Below are 21,133 nucleotides of genomic sequence, written 5' to 3'. Positions count from 1 at the left end.
TAATAGCTCGTTATTTTGTTCAGCCACAAGAAGACATGAGATCAATTCAGAATATTTCTTAAAACCCTTTTCACGATATTGCTGCTGCAGGAGCACATTTGAAGCATGAAAAGTTGAAAATGTTTTTTCTAATAAGTCCTCATCTGTTATTTTCTCACCACATAATTTCAATTGAGAACTTATCTTGAAAACTGCTGAATTATATTCAGTCACAGATTTAAAATCTTGGAGCCTCAAATGCATCCATTCATAACGAGCTTTAGGCAAAATTACCGTTTTTTGATGATCATACCTTTCTTTTAAATTATTCCACAATTCTAACGGGTCTTTTACCGTCAGGTATTCAGCTTTCAACCCTTCATGCAAATGGTGGCGTAGGAAAATCATAGCCTTAGCCTTGTCTTGGCTAGTTGCTTCATTTCCAGGTAAAATAGTACTTCCTAGACCTTTGGCATCTAGGTGGATTTCAGCATCTAAGACCCAAGACAAATAGTTTTTTCCAGTGATATCAAGAGCCGTAAACTCGAGTTTGGTAAGATTGGCCATGGATCAAACTAAAATGATAATAACAAAAATTAGAATTATAATAAAATTGATGCACACTGAAACACAATAAATAAAATATTAGGATTCAAAAGTCACCCATAAATAAATTATTCTTTAAAATTATAAACAAAATAAATGAATAAATAAACAATGACAAATAAACATATATGAGGGGAAAAAAATAAACAACACAAATAATTAGTTACAATAATAATATAGAGACAATGTATATATAAATATATATAGGGGGAAGGGGGTAATGTAAATGCGGTAATATAAATAAATATATAAATATTACAATAGACTAACTAATATATAATAAAAATTAAACTAAAAATAAAAATAAAAATAATGCTACAGTGAGATAAACGAAATATAAATTGATAAATAATGAATAAACAACATATAAATTATTAGGCCTTATTATAAATAAATTATATAAACAACATATATAAACAACATAAATAAATACGAACAAATAGAATGATAGGAAAAAATATATATATATATAAACAGTGTAAATTATATATATATATATATGAGAGTTAGTGCAATATAGATAAAACAACAGTAAATATATATATATATATATGTATGTATATAAGGGTTAGTACAATATAGATAAAACAACATGGGACACTGTAAATTATATGTATATGAGAGTTAGTACAACACAGATAAAATAATGTAAAATACCATAGATACCAAATGGAGATGATACATAAATTACATCAATTATTTGAAACAAACATAATATTTTACAATGTGACAACAAAAATAAAATGACTTAAAATAAAACAGAATGTTAACATAAAATAAATATATATAACATAATGAAAAAATTAAAATGTAAAGAAAAGAACAATAGAGTAACATTATATAATATAAAACATGATAATTAAGAAAGGAGATAATATAAAGTTAATATGTAGTCAATACATAGATATATATTGTGATGATTGAGTAAGGAGATAATTAGACGATGAGAAGAGTGCATCATCTTACGAAGGGTTTATACCTCAAATTTTCAGAGCAAGGTCGTGCTGATAACGTGTTGTAAAACTACAAGAAATAAGGAGAATGAAGAGTAGAAAAGAAAGCAAGAGATAGAGAAGACAATGGCCTTTTCTCATATTGTAAAACTACAAGAAATAAGGAGAATGAAGAGTAGAAAAGAAAGCAAGAGATAGAGAAGACAATGGCCTTTTCTCATTCACTTTGGTTCAAGGTACAAATGCCTCATGTATGCCCTCTATTTATAGGCCTCCAAGCATTGAAGTCCTATACTAAGGTTACAAAGGAATAAAGAACATCATAATAGCATTAACAATAAGAAACTCCTCCCAAAAACATTCATTAGGGAGGTTATGTAGTTTATGACACTTGAAGGTGAGGAATCCTATGAGAATTCTAAGGGTTAGGGGTTATGGACATCCACTCATGCAATATTCATAACATATATTTTGTTTTCAGAATTGAAGTGCCGTCTCTTATTTGAAAAGGAACAAGTTGTTGTGGACACTCTGGGGACCAATATATTTGAAATTTGATGGTCAGTGTATTAGCCATTCAACTATAAGAGACCCAAAACGTCACATTGTTTGTTTGGAGCAGAAAGGGAGTAGCCCAACGGCTTCATTTAATTCTGATGAATTGGATCATAATTAGGAAGTATTGGGTCAAGTTCAGAAATTAGCAGGACCATCTGACGGTCTGTCGCATGTTAAAAATTGCTCCCATTCTTTTAGGTCAATGCTACCAAAAAAATTCTTCTTTACCAACAAGTATTGATCTAAGTAGAAAGATCTTGAGTACTTTAAAAATCATGTTTCAAGTTTAATCTTTAGGGCAGTGTGTCTGAAGAAAATATTATTGGGAGGGATTCCCGTCACGACATCTGATAGTACCTTAAGAGATTAGTTTCTTATCATTCGGGTGGAAGATATTTTGGACAACCCAGAAAAAAATCTTCTTTTAACGACTAATAAAGTTGGATCTAGTAAAAGAAGTTAGTCCTTTATAGCTCAACGAATTAAGATTTGAATACTTGTTGGGAGAGTTGACTCACATTTAGTGTCTAACAGTGCCTTAAATATGATTGTTTCTAATAAGAGAATACTCGTGCCTAGCATTAAAAAAAAAAAGCTTCTTTGAACAATCAATCGGGTTGGATTTAACAGAAAAGGTTAGTCTTTCAAAATGTGGTGAACCAGGGTTTTAATCTCCGTTAGGAAAGGTGTCCACACTTAGTTTCAAACAATGCTTCAAATAGGATTGTCTTAATAAAAGAATACATATGCTTAGTTAAAAAAAAAAAAAAGCTTCCTTGAACGCTTCAGATGAGCACATGGGAGACAAGTGAGAAGAGGTGGTGGGGTGAAGGCAATTTCAAGTTAAAACGAGGATAATTTTGTCCCTGAATTTTCAATCCCAGGGTAGCTTCAGCAATTCCTCAGTTCGAAGGTACTTCCAGACCCTCCTACCAAACAAGACCATTTAGGCCAATCCCTGTCCCTATCCTAACGCCAACCTCTCAATCCCATGTACTATATCCGATTATTAATATAAGATCTTATTTAATTTTTATTTTAGTCTTAAATATAAGATCTTAATCTATTTTGTCTCTCATATTTAGATATTTTTTCTCAATATAATCCTTCTAATAATATTAGTTTTACCAATATACCTGATTAGTAAGATATTTTAGGAAAGATAACATGTATTTATTACAAATAACTAACTTAACTTATTTTCTTAATCTCCTCAGATTAGTCAACTAGGTCTTATAAATAGGACCGGAGGCAATACCAAGTAGGGCCACATAATTCCATTGCTATACTCGGCCACTTTTGTTGTAACAGCGCCACCACATCCATATTCTGCATATAATTAAATTTACGCAAATATATATTAAAAAAATCAAGTTCTTGCTTATAAAACAAATTATAAACCGGTATAAAAAAATGTTTTCTACAATTATAAGATTATTAAAAAATGGATCTTATATTAAATATTAGAGAGTGCTATTAAATTTCCTACACCAATTGTTTTTTTGCTTTTAACACACTCTTCAAACTCTATGCAACAACAAAAAAATGCACGGGTAGTTTGAACTGATTTTAAGCGGAATAATAACCTTTATTTGGCAATTTGTTCTTGTATTTATTTGTTTGTTTGTTTAAATTCGTGAGTGGAGGAAAAAAGTGCAGATACAATTTTTAGGACAAGTGGATCCCGTTTTCCAACCATAATACATGGCACAATGTCAACTTCAAAACCATTCAAAGCGATAATAATAGTTAAAGTGTTAGTAGTCTAATTATAATTAAATTGGGATAACTCAGTTATGATGATCAAAATAGTCCTCTACCTCTTGTCCTTTATGAAAGAGTTATTTAATAAATTTGAGCAGATTAAAGCAGTTAAATAAATTAATTAGTTCATTATAATAAATATGACTTGATCTTGAAAACACACCCAATGTAATATTATATTTTATTTATTAGTTTAGATTAGGTAAATTAGTTTGGAAAAAAAAACAAATATAATAGATATAAACAAAGTGAATCGATACATTGTATCTAGGTCTTATTATTCATATGTAAGCTGGTTGAAAAGAATATTATTTAAATAAAAAGTTATTAATTCACAAATGCACAAAACATTCAGAACATATTTATGTATAAAATACACATAATCCAACAAATAAGAGTTATTAAAACACAAATATGACCAACTCTTATTCTTTTTCATTCAAAATGGCATCGATCACTTTAGTTAAAACCGGGGAGAGAAGGAAAAAAAAAATTAAGAAAATTCATGCATCTTGATTACTCTGTTCAAAACTCTTGCCTGGACCAATCACAACATTGATTCACCGATCACCACCGGTTTTTTAATGTGCTAAGCACCACCACTTTGCTGACCCTATATATATACTCCATTGTTTTTACTTCTTTTCTTCAACAAGCAATCACAAAAATGAGTGTTATCAATAAGAGCTTCCTTACTGTGTTCTCCTTATTCCTTCTTGTTATCAACTTCACCTTCACCCATGGCGCTAGGTTTGACGTCACAAACAGTTGCCCTTACACCGTTTGGGCGGCAGCTGTGCCAGGCGGCGGCCAGCAACTGAAACCTTGCCAGACGTGGAGCCTCGACGTGGCTGCTGGCACTACCCGTGCTCGCATATGGGCCCGAACCAATTGCAAATTCGACGGGTCGGGCCGTGGACGGTGCCAGACCGGCGATTGTGGAGGTCTCCTTAGATGCCAAGCCGATGGGACACCCCCAAACACACTTGCAGAATTTGCCCTAAACCAATACATGAATCTGGACTTCTTTGATATCTCACTTGTTGATGGCTTCAATGTTCCCATGGAGCTTAGTCCGACGTCTAATCGGTGCCGCGGAATCCGGTGCGCCGTTGACATCAACCGGCAGTGCTTAAACGAGTTAAGAGCTCCAGGTGGTTGCAACAACCCTTGCACGGTGTTTAAAACGGATCAATATTGTTGCAATTCTGGGAATTGTGGACCCACTAATTATTCAACATTCTTCAAGGATAAGTGCCCCGATGCTTATAGTTACCCTAAGGATGATGCTGACAGCGTTTTCACTTGCCCAGGAGGAACAACCAACTATAAGGTTGTCTTTTGCCCCTTGAATTAGAATATGTGCGTCGTACGTTGTGTTGTGTTTTCTCACTCCAAATAACCACTATCTTTTTAATGTATACCACATCAATGGTTTGTAAAATATCCGCTGTGTTTTAATTTTTTTTTAATGCAAGGGAATATAATGATGGAGAATATAATGGAGTGTAATGCAGATTATCATGGGTTTGTTTGATACTACCTGCCGTACTTAGTACAAGAGCTTGTTTAATTTTTATTTTGCTCTTAAATATAAAATTTTAATTTATTTTATTTCTCATATTTATTTATTTTTTACAAGATAGTTCTTATAATAATAATAGTTTTAACCAATATATTTTATCAGTAAAAAATATTTTAAAAAAGACAACACCTATTTATTATAAATAACTAATTTAACCAATTTTTTATTCTATTCAAATTAGTTAACTAGTTCTTATATTAAGGATCGAACGTACTATAACAGTGGAAATATTGAAACAAAATTAATTTTCTATATTTATTTTAGCGCTCTTAAAAGTGAAAAGACCATAACGGCCTCACAAAATCCCCCCCCCCTTTCCTTCCATTCGATCTACCATAAAAATTATGGTTTCTTTCCTCTCTTCCCTTCAATCTTCCTTTCCCCAGCCGCCATAAAATAATTAACCCCACCCACGCACACTCCGAAATCAATCAATTAAAAAAAATAAAAAATGCAAAACACAGAATCACATTGCGAACTAAAAAAATAAATTATTTATAAGACCACATTTGCAATAAATTCATGATGATGAAATCAGTGGGAGAGGAAAGACAAAGGTGGGGCTGGTGGGTCTCACAGATTTTAGTCTAATTAACGACCTTCAAATTTAGGTGGGAGGAAGATGAAGAAAATTTAGGTGGTGATCGATAAAGGCAAAGGGAGGAGTAAGAGTGGCAGCGATTTATAGGGATGAAAAGGGTGACAACGAAGGCAGAGAGGTGTCGGAGGTAGTTGACGAGGCCGACGACAAAGGCAGAGGGCAGAGGAAGGAGGCGATGAAGGTGAGGTAGAAGGAGAAGGAGGAATAATCACGAAGGTAAGAATTAAGGAATATGAATAAGGATATGAGTGTCTTTTAACATGTGATGTAATCCACATTCATGAGTTTCAAACGTATAATTCTAATGCACATGAGATTATGATTACATATAATGTCATTTCCTTCCCATTATACATAAACACAAGTAAACATCCTCAATAGAATCGATAAATATATGTAGAGAAGATCAAACCAAACAGGCTATAAAAGTTTATGTGAGTTAGATCTTGATAGTGCAAAAAGGATACAACAAATTGCTTGAAGCCCAAAAAGCATTTACAAACATTGTTTTATCATTGAGTTTCACATCAATAATAGGATCCAAAGCTGTATTATAGATAAATTGTTTCTTTATCAACTGGACTAATCCTACTTAACAATATATGTTAATAGTTCTCATCTCTATAAGAAGGAGAACGCAAGTTTAAATCCCAAAACACTTCTAATCCAATAGAGATTAGTTTCAAGTTTAAAGTGACTTAAGAAGACTTTGAGTTCACACAATATATATTTATAGAACTAATAGTTTTTTAACCCGTGAAATGACTTTAACACGATGACACATAATTTGTTGATAGAATTCTTTTAATAACAAAATCTACCTATATAAATCGATATGTGAAATATTAGGCGATAACCAAAACAAAGTGATGCACCACATTATTCACACACTATGAGAAGTGAAACTCAATGCAACACATAGAAAGAAGGTAACATTTATGAATTATTACCTGGCATCCGATTTTTAATATAAGAGCTAGCTGACTAATTTGAGTAGAATAAGGAAACTAGTTAAGTTAATTATTTGTAATAAATAGTAGTTGTCTTTTCTAAAATATTCTTGTTGATCACGTGTATTGAATAGAATTATTATTACTACAAAGACTAATAGATAAATATGAGAAATCAAATAGATTAAACTCTTATATTTATGATCAAAATAAAAATTAAATGAACTATGATATTAAGGACGGGAGGTAGTAGTACTTATTTTCAATATAAATTACTTATTTATCTTTAATATCGTTTTGCAAGTGAAAAAAATGTAGAAAAACAAGAGTGAATGTCTAGTTATATCGCAGGGTTATCGTCATCCTACTCGAGATGGTATTTTATGTACAGTTGAGCAAATGGAAGATATTTTAGGGCAATATCATGACTAGACTAGCACAATATCAAGATCCACTTCCATGGTGTCAGGCCTGTTGCATCACTTTGATAACATCATCATCGTCGAAAATTTCAGAACAACCCAGCCTGATAAACCCTATATATACCCCATTGTTGATGTCTCTTTTCTTCACAAACCAGTCACCTTCCCTTAAACCCTAGCTCAAAAAATGGCACTCATCGTCAAAAGCCACCTCCTGGTTTTACTATTCCTTCCAGCTCTCATCAACTTCACCTTCACCCAGGCCGCACAGTTTGAGGTCACAAACAGTTGCCCCTACACGGTGTGGGCAGCTGGTTCCGCCTTCCCGCTAGGAGGAGGCCAACCGCTGGATCCCGGCCGATCGACCGTCTTAAGCGTGGCAACATCAGGACCCCTCCGTGCTCGCATATGGGGCCAAACCAAGTGCATCTTTTACTGGTGGGGACGTGGGCACTGCGAGACCGGTGATTGTGGAGGCCAGCTCTCTTGCGAACCGTCGGCCACCGTGGCGGAGTTCTTCCTTAACTGGAAGAATAATGACTACTATGCTATCTCAGTGATAAGTGGCTTCAATGTTCCGATGAAGCTCACTCCAACCTTTGAATGCCGTGGCCTCCGATGCGACGACAATAAGTGCCCTGATGCTTATCTTTATCCACAGGACAATACTAAATCTCACACTTGCCCATCAGGAACCAACTATAGGGTCGTCTTTTGCCCTCAAGATTAGATGCAAGTATTTAAAGTAGTATGTTTTCATATTCCTACCTTCAAATAAGGCAGTAAATGTAATGAGATTCATTCTCAGGACATCTGCCCATGTAGGATGTCTTTATTGCTATTGTGGTCGTCTTGTCGTCATAGCTCCTTTGACCCCCCGAGCTTCCACATAAGTAGTATTTTTACGTTAAATTCTCATGCAACCTTTCGGTTATCACTACATGGAGGTCAACTCACATGTTGTGGAAACGGTATGTTTGTAGGTGAGTTGGGTTTTAACCAACCCTGTCATGATGAGTTGGTGGTAGTACTATCAAGAATATCTGTCCTACATGTGAACTTGTATCATTGAAAATATACTCACTCCATCCCTGTTTATCAGGAGCAATCTCTTTCATATAGTGGTTGTCCTTATGAGAAACAAACCCTTCTTATCTAAAATTTTAAATTTATCTTTTCACTTTTATTTTTATTAGATATATGCCACTTATTATCTATTTGCACTAAATTTTTACTCATTATCTCTTATATACTCGCTTTATAAACAAAGGTATAATTTAAAAAATATATATTTTACATATTTATTGCTTTTAATTAAATTTAACATTTTGAAGATTTTAAAAGTTGTTTCTTATAATAAGGGACGGAAGGAGTAATAAATTCTCAGCTTGAGTAATATAATTGGGGGTTGATGATATATGTGTGTATCCGTAAACTTGGATTGATGTCTTTATTTTTATTGTGATCGTCTTGTCGTCATAGCTTCTTCGACCCCTTGGGCTTCTACATAAGTAGTATTTTTACGGTAAATTCTCATGCAACCCTTCTGTTATCAGCATGTGGGGTGATAATATAGACCAATTCATGGATTGTGGGTTTGTTCGTGACGAGTTGAATCTATACAGTGCAGGTTGAGGTTCGCTTGTATGAGGGTTGGCTTTTAGCCAACATTGACATGCCTTGGTGGGTTGACTTGGCAACAATTATTTATTTTTTAAATATTTTTTCTTATTTAATTTAAAAATATATAATGAAATTTTTGTTTTCTTTCCAAATACTTGGTTGAAAGCATCAAATAAATGATATAGATATTTTTTTAGTTTTTTTAAATAAGACGTGACATATAACACTACCTCCGGTACTTAATTAATATAAGATTTCATTTGAATTTTATTTTAGTTTTAAATATAAGACCCTAATCCACTTTGTTTTTTCATATTTATGTATTTTTTTAAGGTAGTCCTTTAAATAATGGTAGTACTAGCTAATATACTTTATTAGCAAGGATATTTTAAAAAAGACAGTATTTATTTATTACAAATAACTAACTTAACTTATTTTCTTAATATACTCAAATTAATCAACTAGCTCTTATATTTAAAACTATAACTAGTAATATCATTATAATAATTAATAAAATAAAAAAATAAAAAATAAAACGCGAGTTAACTCTCGTGAGCTAACTCATGACAAGTTGCGGGCTTGATGGTGGGTTAAAAATGCTTATTTATTGCGAGTTGGATTTTAACCGATTCTAACCCCCTTATCTTCGATGGGTTAGACCTGCAGCTCAATTTTCTTCTTGTATACCAGTTAAGGAAGTGGAGCTGAACAAAAACGGGGGGCGATGGGTGCGAAATGAGGGAGGCAACAAATGGCTGATGAGTGACGGAATACATTATGTCTTAACTTAATCTCAAGTGTCAAGTTTATGTGTTTTATTAAGTTTAATTCAATGTTTGTCCAGTCAATATAATATGTTATGATCAATGGTCAATAGTTATTATATTATAGTTAATAGCTATAATATCAAAATTTTCTTAAACTTGTAACAAAATTGTAAACCAAAAATGAAAAGAATTGATAAATGCTACTACCTCCGGTTCTTAACATAATAACCAGACTAATTTGAGTAGATTAAAAAAATTAGTTAAGTTAGTTATTTATAATAAATAAGTATTGTCATTCTTAAAATACTCTTACTAATCTGTGTATTAGTTAGAATTGCCATTTGATGAAATCTTTAACATGTGCAACTATTATAAAGATTACTTTAGAAGAAAATAGATAAATATGAAAGATAAAGTGGATTGGAGTCTTATAATTAAAACCCAATTAAATGTCAAATTAACTCTTATATTAAAGAGCGGAAGTAGTAATCTGTTGTGATTAACACCTAAGTTAATAATTAATTCATTGTTTGTGCAATCAAAGCTTGATAGGCTTCTTATATGAGTTAGATAAATAATTTATAAATATTAAAAAAATTAATTAAATTAGTTATTTGTAATAATAGATGCTGTTTTTTTCTAAAATATTTTATTAATCATGTGTATTTGAAATACTTTTTGACAATAACTTCTTATGCAATCACTATATAATTACTTGAGAGTAAAATAAATAAATATTAAAGGCTAGATTACATTTTATATTTAAAATTAGATTAAATCTTTGACTGGCACTTATACTTGGGAGGTTATATTTTGTATTAGTTTACTAAGATGCTTTAGTGGTTTAACTAACTGTTAAGATCTGGTAAAAAAAAAAAAACCAACTGCAAAGAAGGGCGTGGCAGCTGGTGCTAAGTTTGGCCTCGGACTGATTTGGCATTTGTTAAATAGTGGGGATTGATTTGGGGCTTACGCATTTTAAAAAGAGAGATTTCTCTCTCTCTCTCTCTCTCTCTCATCACAATTCGTTTCAGAGTTTCAAAGGCATAATCTAATTATTTCGAATCTTAGCTATCCTCTTTCAATATAAAAGCTAATTGACTAATTTGAATAGATTAAGAAAATAGTTATATTAGTTATTTGCAATAAATAAGTGTTATTTTTTCTAAAATATCCTTACTAATAAAGTGTATTGACTAAAATTACTATTATTACAAAAACTACCTTAGGAAAATTTAGATAAATATGAAAGACAAAGTAGATTATAGTCTTATATTTATAACCGAAAATAGTACCCCGTTATTAAAGAACTTACTTTTAAATTAACCAAATCCAAAGAACATTCCTAACTATAATAAAGGAGGAGTCAAAAAAGAGCGCACCACGGTGGCCATACGCAACAAAATTAAAAATTGAATACATCAGATCATCCAATTCAGAAATTACTAGGTTCGGACTACTAAGCATACACTGGACAACCCTAAGTGTTAGCTAAGATTTCCTCCAAATGCTCTCTCAACCTCTTTATTCACTCACAGTTCAAGCTGTATGAGGAGCTGAAGACCAAAGATCCCCTTCTGGGTAAATTGCAGCCTACGCAGGTATACAAGAAGCAAAAGCATTTTCAGCACCAAGCTCGCAAGCCTCGCAAGAATTGAAGCACCAAAACTATGATGCTCCTACAAATTTGTCCAGAGCAGATGTGTCTAAGCCTGCAAACTCCTTTACAGCTGCAGCCACAGAGAGTCCAAGCTTTACAGCGTCATCATTGCTTGGTGCCTAGATGATAATTCCGAATTAGCTGCAATGTTTCAGTACAGCGCATAACTGCTCAAGCAAAGGCTTAAGAACCCTTTACCTCAATGTTAAGGGGAAGGACAGGGTCATGGAGTGAGAGCCTGAGAAGGAACCATCCGCCATAGCCAGAAACTCGGACCTAATTCATAACCAGAATGAGGGGGGACAAGATGAAATTATATTGAAAACATGAGAATACATAAACCAATTAGAGTAGGTAAGCTATTTTTATACTGGATTTGTATTTCATGGTTTCCCATTTCGATATTGAGATGCCTTTTTCATAAACGCTTTGCAAAAATTCATTTTAATTACTGCCAACAGATTCAAATCTATCTGCAAATGAGGTCAAGCATACCCCTTCATAGTTTACAGGTGCCTTTTGTAGCTTTGGATCTGCGCTAATTGAGTTCTCCAAGTGCTTCAGCACAGCTTCTCCATAATCCCGAAATGATCTGAAAACTCTGGCTTCTAAGTGAGTTCACAACATCAGAATACAGGTGCACGCGAACAGAGTCTATATACAGCAACTTACCCTCCCTTAAGGTCCGGATGATTTTGGTTGATCTTTAGTCTCAGTTCCACAGCACAAGCTGGTTCCTGGAGTCCTTCTATTAAATCAGTCAAAACCTTGCTTCCACCACCCTTTCCGGAAGCTCTTGCCGAGGCAAGTTTGTTTAAGATCTTGACCTGCATATCACAGGACCAACTGTCATTTCTGTCCTAACAAGACATTTTTTCCTTGACTTGGCATGCGATTTGCTATTATAATTCATCAAGTATTCACGTAATTTAGTCCTCTTCAATTTAGTCTTTACAGCCTTGTTTGCTTAAAATGCAATGTGCCAAGGATATATGGAATAAGAATCGAGGCAAATTAATACGTTGAGGGACCAAAATGAGAGCGTACTCAATAGTCAATGATTGACTAGATGACATAGCTTTAATAAAAGCCTACCATGAGGTATGCGCCATCATCAAGCCAGTGATTCTCCTTGAGAGCTCCGTGTCCACTGGTTTCAATTGCCAGATGTGACTCCTCGCCAATTGAATTCTGTCAGAAATATTGCTTCATGAGGCAAATATCTAGCTAATTACATAGAAATCAGAGATCCATGTCAAAGCATGCGGAGATAAAATAAATAAATAAAGAATGACGAATATAAAGAATATAAATTTCTTCTGTGCATAACTTCAGTTTCCGTTTTATCTGCTTGTCAATGAGCAGCAATAACTAGGTAGGATGCATACTAGGATTCATTGTCGAATAAATTCAATTAAAATTTATGACGTTCAAATCTCAAACGATGGTGAAGTATTCTTGATATGTAATTATGAACTATGATAAGATTTGGTTAAATTTATTACTTATTTGGATTTTTATCAGGATTTATTTATATTAGTGAGATTTGGATAAGATTAGTAGATTTATTTATTCAGATTTATGCCTATAAATAAATGCAGCACACGGACCTGATTTGCCTTGCAATAAGATTCATATTTTCCCAGATTATTCTCTTACTCTCAAACCCCTATGTTTTCCCGACATCTCTCTTTTCTCTCTCTTTCATGATCAAATTCCATAACAATTCCGATCCAACGATAGGGTTGCCTCACATGACAAAAATCATGCATATTATCCATGGAAAAGCCATGATAGAGAACTTCTCATCTCACCAGTCGAATAGCTTCATCAATCACATTTTTGTAGCCCCTCTTGAACCGATGATGTCTCCCACCTTAACAGAAAGTGCAGTTAGCATGTTACTGACACCATTTAAAAGCAAAATTACTTTGAAATTCAAAATGAAGCAAGGACAGGTTTGGATTATTCATTCCATAAGTGTTTTTTTGAAGGCAAAAGTACTTTGAAATTCAAATAACAAAGAATAGGTCCGAGTTATTCTAACACCAAGTCACCAAGGGGGCCGTCAGAGGCTAAAGATCATGCCCAAATTAAATTCGTTCATACCAAGCTTCTTCTCAATAAATGAGGTGAGGCCATCAGACGTCACACTGTCTGTGACAATTGTTGTTCCAGGATGCTAGGGAAAATGATAAAAGGAAAATAATTAAGTCAGCCAAAATATTTACACAAGTCTCAGATTACAAGTACTGGGGCAGAGATAGCTAAGGGAAAAGGTTATACTTCCTCCAGAACAATAGCTGACATTAAAGCAATCAAGCGATTCCGGTTGAATTCACGGCCAGTGGAGTCCACAGCAGCAGATCTAGATGAAAGTGATAGATGTTGATTTTGTTTTTTAAAAAAATAATAAGCACATGAATGAAACAAATAAGAAAATCTTTACCTGTCAACATCAGTATCAAAGATAATTCCAAGATCAGCTTTATTATCAAGAACCGCCTGTGTTATAGCTTTCATTGCTGTCTTATCTTCTGGGTTAGGGATATGATTTGGAAACAAGCCTGAACACAAAACATTGAGTTAAATTTTGACCACAATACACAGCTCAAATCAATCCCCAAGAGATAGATATTACCATCTGGCTCCAAAAATTGGCTTCCAGTAGTAATTGCACCCAGTGGTTCAAGAACTTTTGCCTGATTAATCATTGATGAAATGTATGAATTTCTTATGTGGATGTTATGCATAAGATAAAAGGAATTTATGTGGATGCTATGCATAAGATTCAAGCTAAGTGGTCATAATGGAGGAAGGCAATGAGAGCCACTTATGACTGCAATGTATGTACCTCCTAAGCTTAAAGGAAGTTTTATTGAATAGCTATAAAGTTAGCAAAGTTATATGGCAGTGGATATTGGGCATTAAAAGGATAACAAGATAAAAAAATTAAGGTAGCGGAGAAAAGGATGTTGAGATGGATGTACAATCATACAAGAAAAGACAAGGTCCACAATGACTGCTTACAAAGAAAAGTTGGCATGGCATCTATACCAAAAAAGATGGAAAGAAATTGTTTAAGATGGTTTAAACATGTGCAAAGAAGCGTGATAGTCAGGGAGGAAAGTTGAGCAAATAGCTTTTAGCCTTATGAAAAGACGTAGAAGGAGACTGGAAAGAATACCAAAGAAATCTCTTGGTGAAAGGTATATATGAAGAGTTGATTTTTGATAGAGCATAATGATGTAATGTAATCCACATAGCCAACTTCATGTAACAAGATAAGGTTTGTTGTGGTTGTTTTTAGCCCTCCTATTGTTTCGTCTGATTTCAATTTGCCAATCTGAGGCTTAGAAGTAATGCAGTTAGTGCTTCGCAAGAGCAGTGATTGTTGTGATCCAACATTCACCCCTTGTCTTCCTCCCGTCAGATTTCAAAAAAGATTGTGTGTGAATGTCATAGGCACTTCTAAACACTATCAATTTGTCCGTAGAAAACTACATGTTTGTTAATGATTTAATGAGTATATATTTTGTTCCTTTAGTTTGCAAGTTCATTTTGATGGATCTTTCTGACATAAATGCCTTAATACTCAAAATATTATTTGAAAAAGAACAAGGAGATAATAAAGACCATTTACCGCAAAAAATCCTCCTGCTCCATTGCCTGCATCCACAACTATGTGGAATCCCTCCAATGGCTTCTCTGTGGATTGATAGTATCATGCGATAGTTAGTGAACAATACATATAGAGAGAAAAAATTGGCAAACCAGAGAAGTAGTTACAACACAATATAAAGAGTCTGTAGAGGCAAAGCGTCTCTTTTCTTATCTCCACTTCATTCAAGAACTTAATATCTATATCTCCTAAATATACTTACTGTCGTGCAGTATTTCAGGGAATTCATACCTATGTTTCCAGCCGCTTTACGAACTGCCTTCACCAAATCAGATGTATACACAGCCATGTAATCAACTTTCTTAATGGATTTTGAAGCCTTTCCCTCCGTATTCATCAAACTCTCTTTTGTAAATTTTGTGTATATGTCTGCAGCTCGCTCTAAGATGTCTGTAATGTCAGCCTTCCCAAGCCCACCAGAGTTTGTGAAAAATTTAAATCCATTCCTGTTGAAAGGCAGATGACTTGCTGTTCATAAACATGCAAATTTATAATTAGCGGATGTAATACTATTAAAAGGTGATGTATACATGAAACTACTTTAGTTACCACAATCCAGATAGAAATTCACTCTAGAATGTCGTTTGCACCACACACACACAGTAGTTAACAGGAAAGTGTCAAATCATGCTTGCAGAGTTTGTATTAAATATTCAACCTAACAGCTTGAGTTCTTGTTATGAATTAAAAGTTTGTCTTACCATAGTTTTTGTAAGTTTTTAAAAGCTTAACTATTTTTCCTTTTCCTTATTTTCCTTTTGGTGTCAGATCCTTGCTTGTAACCGTCAAAACTTCAACAGAAAGGCAGATGCTGTTGGCTGTGCATCTCTACACTTCAAGCCAAAAAAGATTTCAAGCAACAAAGCATGTTAAAGGTTCTTATGGCATTCCTGCGATTCTGTCTGACAACTCAAACTTTTATGTTTGATAGTTCCTAAACAATAGGACAAGATTTCCATTACCTTGTCCAAAGTTTTAAAAAGTAGAAGAAGAGTCATTGAATCAGTGAAATCAAAATGTACCAGTTATCATAATGGACCCATCAACAGGACAACAAACTGCCTCATCCATCGTGAGAGTGCTATTAAACATGGCTGGTGTGGATGCTAACCTACAAAGAGGAGAAAAATAAAATATCAGCTCACTTGGCCATCAATAACGTTGGAAGAAAAATAACAGTATCCATGGTAAGAACATATTCAATGAAAAGCTCATTCGTTGAAACGGAAATAAGCTAGCTAGGTTATGTCCGAGACCTAGAAGCACTGAATAAATCTGTTAAAGCGCACAAATGCTCCACTTTAAATGGCTTTCCATGAAATATCATTGAAGAGATTATTAAAACTCCCATTTTTATAATCAAAAGTAAAAGCAGCTCAATCTATTTTCCATTTCGAAGAAGCTCAGAAGGTAACCAATAATAGCAGATTACCAATCTCATTCACTATTATATGAGTTACTGTAAAACTAACCACTATTAGGAGAATGACCTGGCTTGAATTATTAATTAGGAGTCTTGAATTTTATTACTCAAGGAGCCCCGTTGTTACCTCTTATCCTTACCTTAAGGAATTTATCTTGTAGCCAATATCTGTTATAACTTCAGCAAAAGTTTCACACAAGTTTAGCAATCCTGTGTAAGATTAAAGAACATACGAGTACTAAATTCAAGGAAAACAGCTATCACCCACCCATACTGGACAACTTCTAGGCCAGCACCAACAAGACCTTGAGAGATCGCATTCTGAAATTGGTTTGATCACCAATGAGTCAGTAACCAGATAAGGATAATATGGTAAGCTATTTATGTACACGCCCTTCCACTTGAAAGTTGTAAGAAAGGTCTCTTCCAAACAAAAGCCATGCATATTAAGAACTGAAATCAAAATCTAATTCGCTAATTTCAATTGAGACAGTGAGTTTCTGTGTGAGCCTGTTTATTCGATTGAGACAGTAAGCTTCTATAGAATCATATTAAATTGTAAGGCCATTTCAAATTTAACATAATCACCAGAGCCTTAAAAGACACAAATGCACAAGATAGAAACCACCACCACAGGATATAAGTAACAAATGTTGACCTGTAAGAATTTTGCAGATATTCGGGAATCATGGCCAACAGAAACTCTCAAGTGCTTAGAGGGATCTGCTTTCTTTTTCTCCACTAACCATCCAGCAAAAGCTGCTCCTATTGCTTCAGCAACAGGTTCGGTGAGGTTAACTGGCTCTCCCTCAACACCATCAATAGCCACACCGCGTATGTCACTGTTTAAGTTTGTATCATATAAACAACATAAGTCTGCAGGAAGCTAGACCCTAGCTGACTACATAAAAGGGGGGACATGATGAGCTTCTGCAGAAAGGAGATTTCTGAAGTAGGACAGGACCAGCGTAAAGGAATCACATCCAAAAAACAAAAAAAATGAAGGAAGGAAGCAAGGAAGGAAAAACAAGAAAACTCAAATTCAATGTATCAATTTATCAATAATAATCAAGGCAACTTCTAACAGGCAGCCGATTTACAGGCAATTTAAGGGGAAAAAGGTAATTGAGTCCTAACACAATACTACAATATAGGATGTGCTGGAAGACACCAAAATAAGGCCAAGCCCATTGAGATGGGTTTCTCTAGTTAATTGTTAATCAGAACATTAATGTGTTTTTATCTTCTATCTTAGTTAGGGAAAGATAATCAGATTGGACAAGATTTGATATCTATCATTTAAATTGTAGATTCTACTTTCTTTTTATTGTAGAAAAACCTACTTCTCCTCCTGTATGTATCGGCCAAATACTATGAATAAAATTTTGAAGCTAGGACCTCAAATGCTCAGCCGAATTCTTCAGGAATCAGGATGCATATACCTAGTAAGTCAAAATGCCTCCATTGAAATCCTTAATTTAATTTGAAGTTGTCCTAATTCTAAATTAGATGCAAATCCCCAAAAAAATTATAATTACATCACGAATTATTAACTCCATCCATATAGCATTAACTTTCCAGTAAAACAGTAATGTCTCTCCGCTACATTATGCAAGAAATTCAATACAAGGAAGGGGAAAAACAATATGAAATAAATTAGAACTCATGTTATTAGAAGTCTTAACAACCCAAACTTAAAATATGCATGTATATATATATGTGGATATATCTTAGTGGAATTTTCCTGACCTTCCATTTTGAAGCTTTAGAAAATCAACTTTGTCTAGAAATGGCACTGCAGAAGTGTAGGCAGAAGCTGCAAAAATGGACCAAATGGAAGAAACAGATATCCATTAGGAAGTAGATTAGATAACCATGACAGATGGTGCATGATACATCATACAACCAATCCTACTAAAAGAGCAAGGACAATGTACGCCCATTCACAGAACAAATATAGATGCATAACAATCATTAAAAGAAGTGCAGGGAAGAGTAGGGACTGGTAAAGAGAAGGAATTATAGTTTGAATGTGTTAAAAGTATAGTTTTTCCCTTGATAGCAACCTGCATAATGAGAGTCTAGAACAGACCATTGCAGTGAATATTTCTCTGGATACTAAAATCATTCTGGTGTTTTGCCAATGCTCGCAATTGCATGGAAGAGGTGCCAATCCATGCCAACTTCCCTTGTTGGGAGGGAAGAAAGATGTTCTTATAAGGGGAAAAATAGTCCCTTCGACTGGGGGTGCTGAACTGCCTATTCTGTTGGTAGCATTGTGATACAAAAACATTTTGGACAATCTTCGCTGCATAAAAATTTACCATTTTTATCAGATTCCAGATCCAGATTCATAAAAGCTTAGCCAAAAACCTTTTCTCAGTTCTCACTTGCTATGATTCTATCTCATAAAATTCCTTTAAATTAACTTTCTATATTTTTTTACCACGTGGGTTAGATTGACAACAAGGTCAAGTTGTTAATGGCTCTTTACGGATAAGTAAACCATATAATATTAGAATTTTCATGAAATTCTTAAGCTACACCCACGGCCCCATTTCAAACATTCTTCCATCAATAATCCCTCATCCAATATTACGTCAGTACAGAAATAAGAAAAGCTAATTCACCGGACATCACACCTAATCCAACCCAGCTTTTGCCAAAAATTAGTCTTTGGAGCTTTCTTCAACATCCACTCATCGTTTTATCAGAAACACTTGAGCTGAAGCCCAGATTGCATGAGTGTGTCAGAACTAACACGCAAACGCTAATGCTTCGAAACTAGGATATTGCGGCTGACGACAATCCAATAAAGAAATCACTCACTGATATCTTCATTATAGTCAAACTATATCATTTCAACTACAATTACATGAAACCCAAATTTAAACCGATATGGGAAGTAGGTTCCACTGTTACCTGCCATTGGAGGATCGAAATTTGGAATGGTTTTCGATTTCGTCGATGGAGAAACCAAGAGAAGGTGGAAGAAGGGGCAGGTGTGTGCGCGCAGGTATATGGAGAAATCGCCAAGTGGTATGTACTGTACACTGCTTGGCTTTTGTTTTTTGTTTTTTTTTGGGGGGGGGGGGAATCGTTGTGGATCTTGACAACGCCGCTTCCTTCCGGCCACGTGCTGCGTGCTCTGCTTGCCCCTAAAATTTAGAGCCGGGAAAACGGGCCGAGCTCGTCGGGCCGGCCCATTTAAGCCTTGAAATTATGAGAATCGGGCTTGATATTTTTCTCTTAAAATGAGAAATAAGCTCGAAAGAGTTGAGGGCTTAAAAGGGCCGGCCCTGGAGGGCCGCAGGCCGGCCCTTTTAAGCCCTTTTATAATTTTTTTATTTTTTAAATTTTTTTATATAATATTAATATTATTAATTTTTTACATTGTTAATAATATTTCAAATATTTAGTTATTATTATCATTTTAAAATTAAATTTAGTTTTAGACAATAATTTATCCAATTAAATTTTTAAAAATTGGGTTAATTTGGACTTTAATAATGATTTGATTTATATTATATGTGTTGATATTTTTAAACTATATATATATATATTTGATAATAGAATATTTTTATACTTATATAACTTGTGATTCTATAATTTGAATTAGAAATTCATAAGTTTCAACAACAATGTTTCTTACATTAAAGTAAAATAATAGTTAGATTGCAAAATTTAAAAATAAAATTTTTATAAAGAAGAAAAACTTGATATTTTTGTTACGAAAGAAAAGCATACTTATGAAAAAAATAATTAATTATAGTGATGATGAAGTTTCAAAAGATTAATGATAGTGTTTATTTATGACACAATTGTATTATAGATAAAACTTTTAGATGTTGTTATCTTGTTAATGAATGTTTTAGATGTTCTTAGATGTTGATGAATATTTATATATGATGATATTTTATATTTGTGACTTAATTTTATTCATATTTATGTCTTTTATTAATAATTTTATTGGTTTATTTTTATATTTTTATAAAAAAAATATGATAAATATAAAAAATAGTATTTTTTCTTAAACGGGTTAAAAGCCCGTGGGCCGGCCCTGATCCTGTAGCTTAAGGGTCGGGCCTAGCAAATTGGGGTAATTTTAAAATTTCAGCCCTGGAGGACCGGCCCTTTTAAGCCCGCCAACACTGAAGGGCCGGGCCGGCCTTGATTCCCAGCTCTAGCCCCTATCATCCAAGTATTCTGGGGAAAAAAAATAATCCCAAGTATTTTTGGAGGAAAAAAATAGAAAAAAAAAGTTATTATAATTTTAAATTCTTCAAATTTATTTTCATTTTAATTTGAACTACTTGCACGGGAAGAATTTTTTTGATATAAAATTCTTATCATTCCATAACATCAGCATAGCATGATCACAACTGTAAAACCAATAATAGTACTCCTCCAATTTTAAATATAAGACTATTATCTATAGTAGTATAAAGGTCTTAGATTTAGGACCGAAGGAGTATTACAATTCAACTTCTCCACTAAATAACATTATGCTCCTTTTCTTAAAACCAATTCTCATAAAGAAAATTCTACCAATGCATAATA

At 33.8% G+C, this 21,133-nt stretch overlaps 3 protein-coding genes across 5 annotated transcripts; 2 read left to right on the top strand and 1 right to left on the bottom strand.

The window, feature by feature from the left end:
• The first annotated feature begins 4,527 nt into the window (after positions 1-4,527).
• LOC114722688 (protein P21-like) lies at positions 4,528-5,228 on the top strand. The gene has a single exon (XM_028908780.1). The coding sequence runs from the start codon at positions 4,528-4,530 to the stop codon at positions 5,215-5,217; it is 690 nt and encodes a 229-aa protein (XP_028764613.1). The 3' UTR covers positions 5,218-5,228.
• Positions 5,229-7,605: 2,377 nt separating this feature from the next.
• Positions 7,606-8,148, top strand: LOC114722687 (thaumatin-like protein). The gene has a single exon (XM_028908779.1). The coding sequence runs from the start codon at positions 7,606-7,608 to the stop codon at positions 8,146-8,148; it is 543 nt and encodes a 180-aa protein (XP_028764612.1).
• Positions 8,149-11,110: 2,962 nt separating this feature from the next.
• On the bottom strand, positions 11,111-19,610 carry LOC114722696 (phosphomannomutase/phosphoglucomutase-like). 3 transcript variants are annotated; one of them, XM_028908784.1, is made up of 18 exons: positions 19,496-19,572; positions 18,666-18,881; positions 18,323-18,389; positions 17,232-17,415; positions 16,842-16,894; positions 16,173-16,261; positions 15,382-15,618; positions 15,112-15,176; positions 14,110-14,170; positions 13,918-14,035; positions 13,755-13,836; positions 13,578-13,650; positions 13,283-13,344; positions 12,564-12,659; positions 12,141-12,295; positions 11,964-12,060; positions 11,667-11,744; positions 11,111-11,587 (listed from the first exon to the last, which is right to left on the bottom strand). In XM_028908784.1, exons 1-18 carry the CDS (start codon positions 19,500-19,502, stop codon positions 11,477-11,479), a joined length of 1,851 nt encoding a protein of 616 aa, XP_028764617.1. In that variant the 5' UTR covers positions 19,503-19,572; the 3' UTR covers positions 11,111-11,476. The 3 variants fall into 3 exon arrangements, with proteins under 3 accessions (XP_028764617.1, XP_028764618.1, XP_028764619.1); XM_028908785.1 differs by having other exon boundaries at positions 11,979-12,060; XM_028908786.1 differs by lacking the exon at positions 18,666-18,881 and having other exon boundaries at positions 19,496-19,610.
• Positions 19,611-21,133: the final 1,523 nt, after the last annotated feature.

This window comes from Neltuma alba, unplaced genomic scaffold (genome assembly GCF_004799145.2).
Source record: "Neltuma alba isolate B1F8T4 unplaced genomic scaffold, ASM479914v2 tig00012103_pilon, whole genome shotgun sequence".
NCBI classification, from domain to species: Eukaryota; Viridiplantae; Streptophyta; class Magnoliopsida; order Fabales; family Fabaceae; genus Neltuma; species Neltuma alba.
Note: the sequence above shows the minus strand (reverse complement) of the source record. Positions and strands in the feature narration are given on the sequence as shown.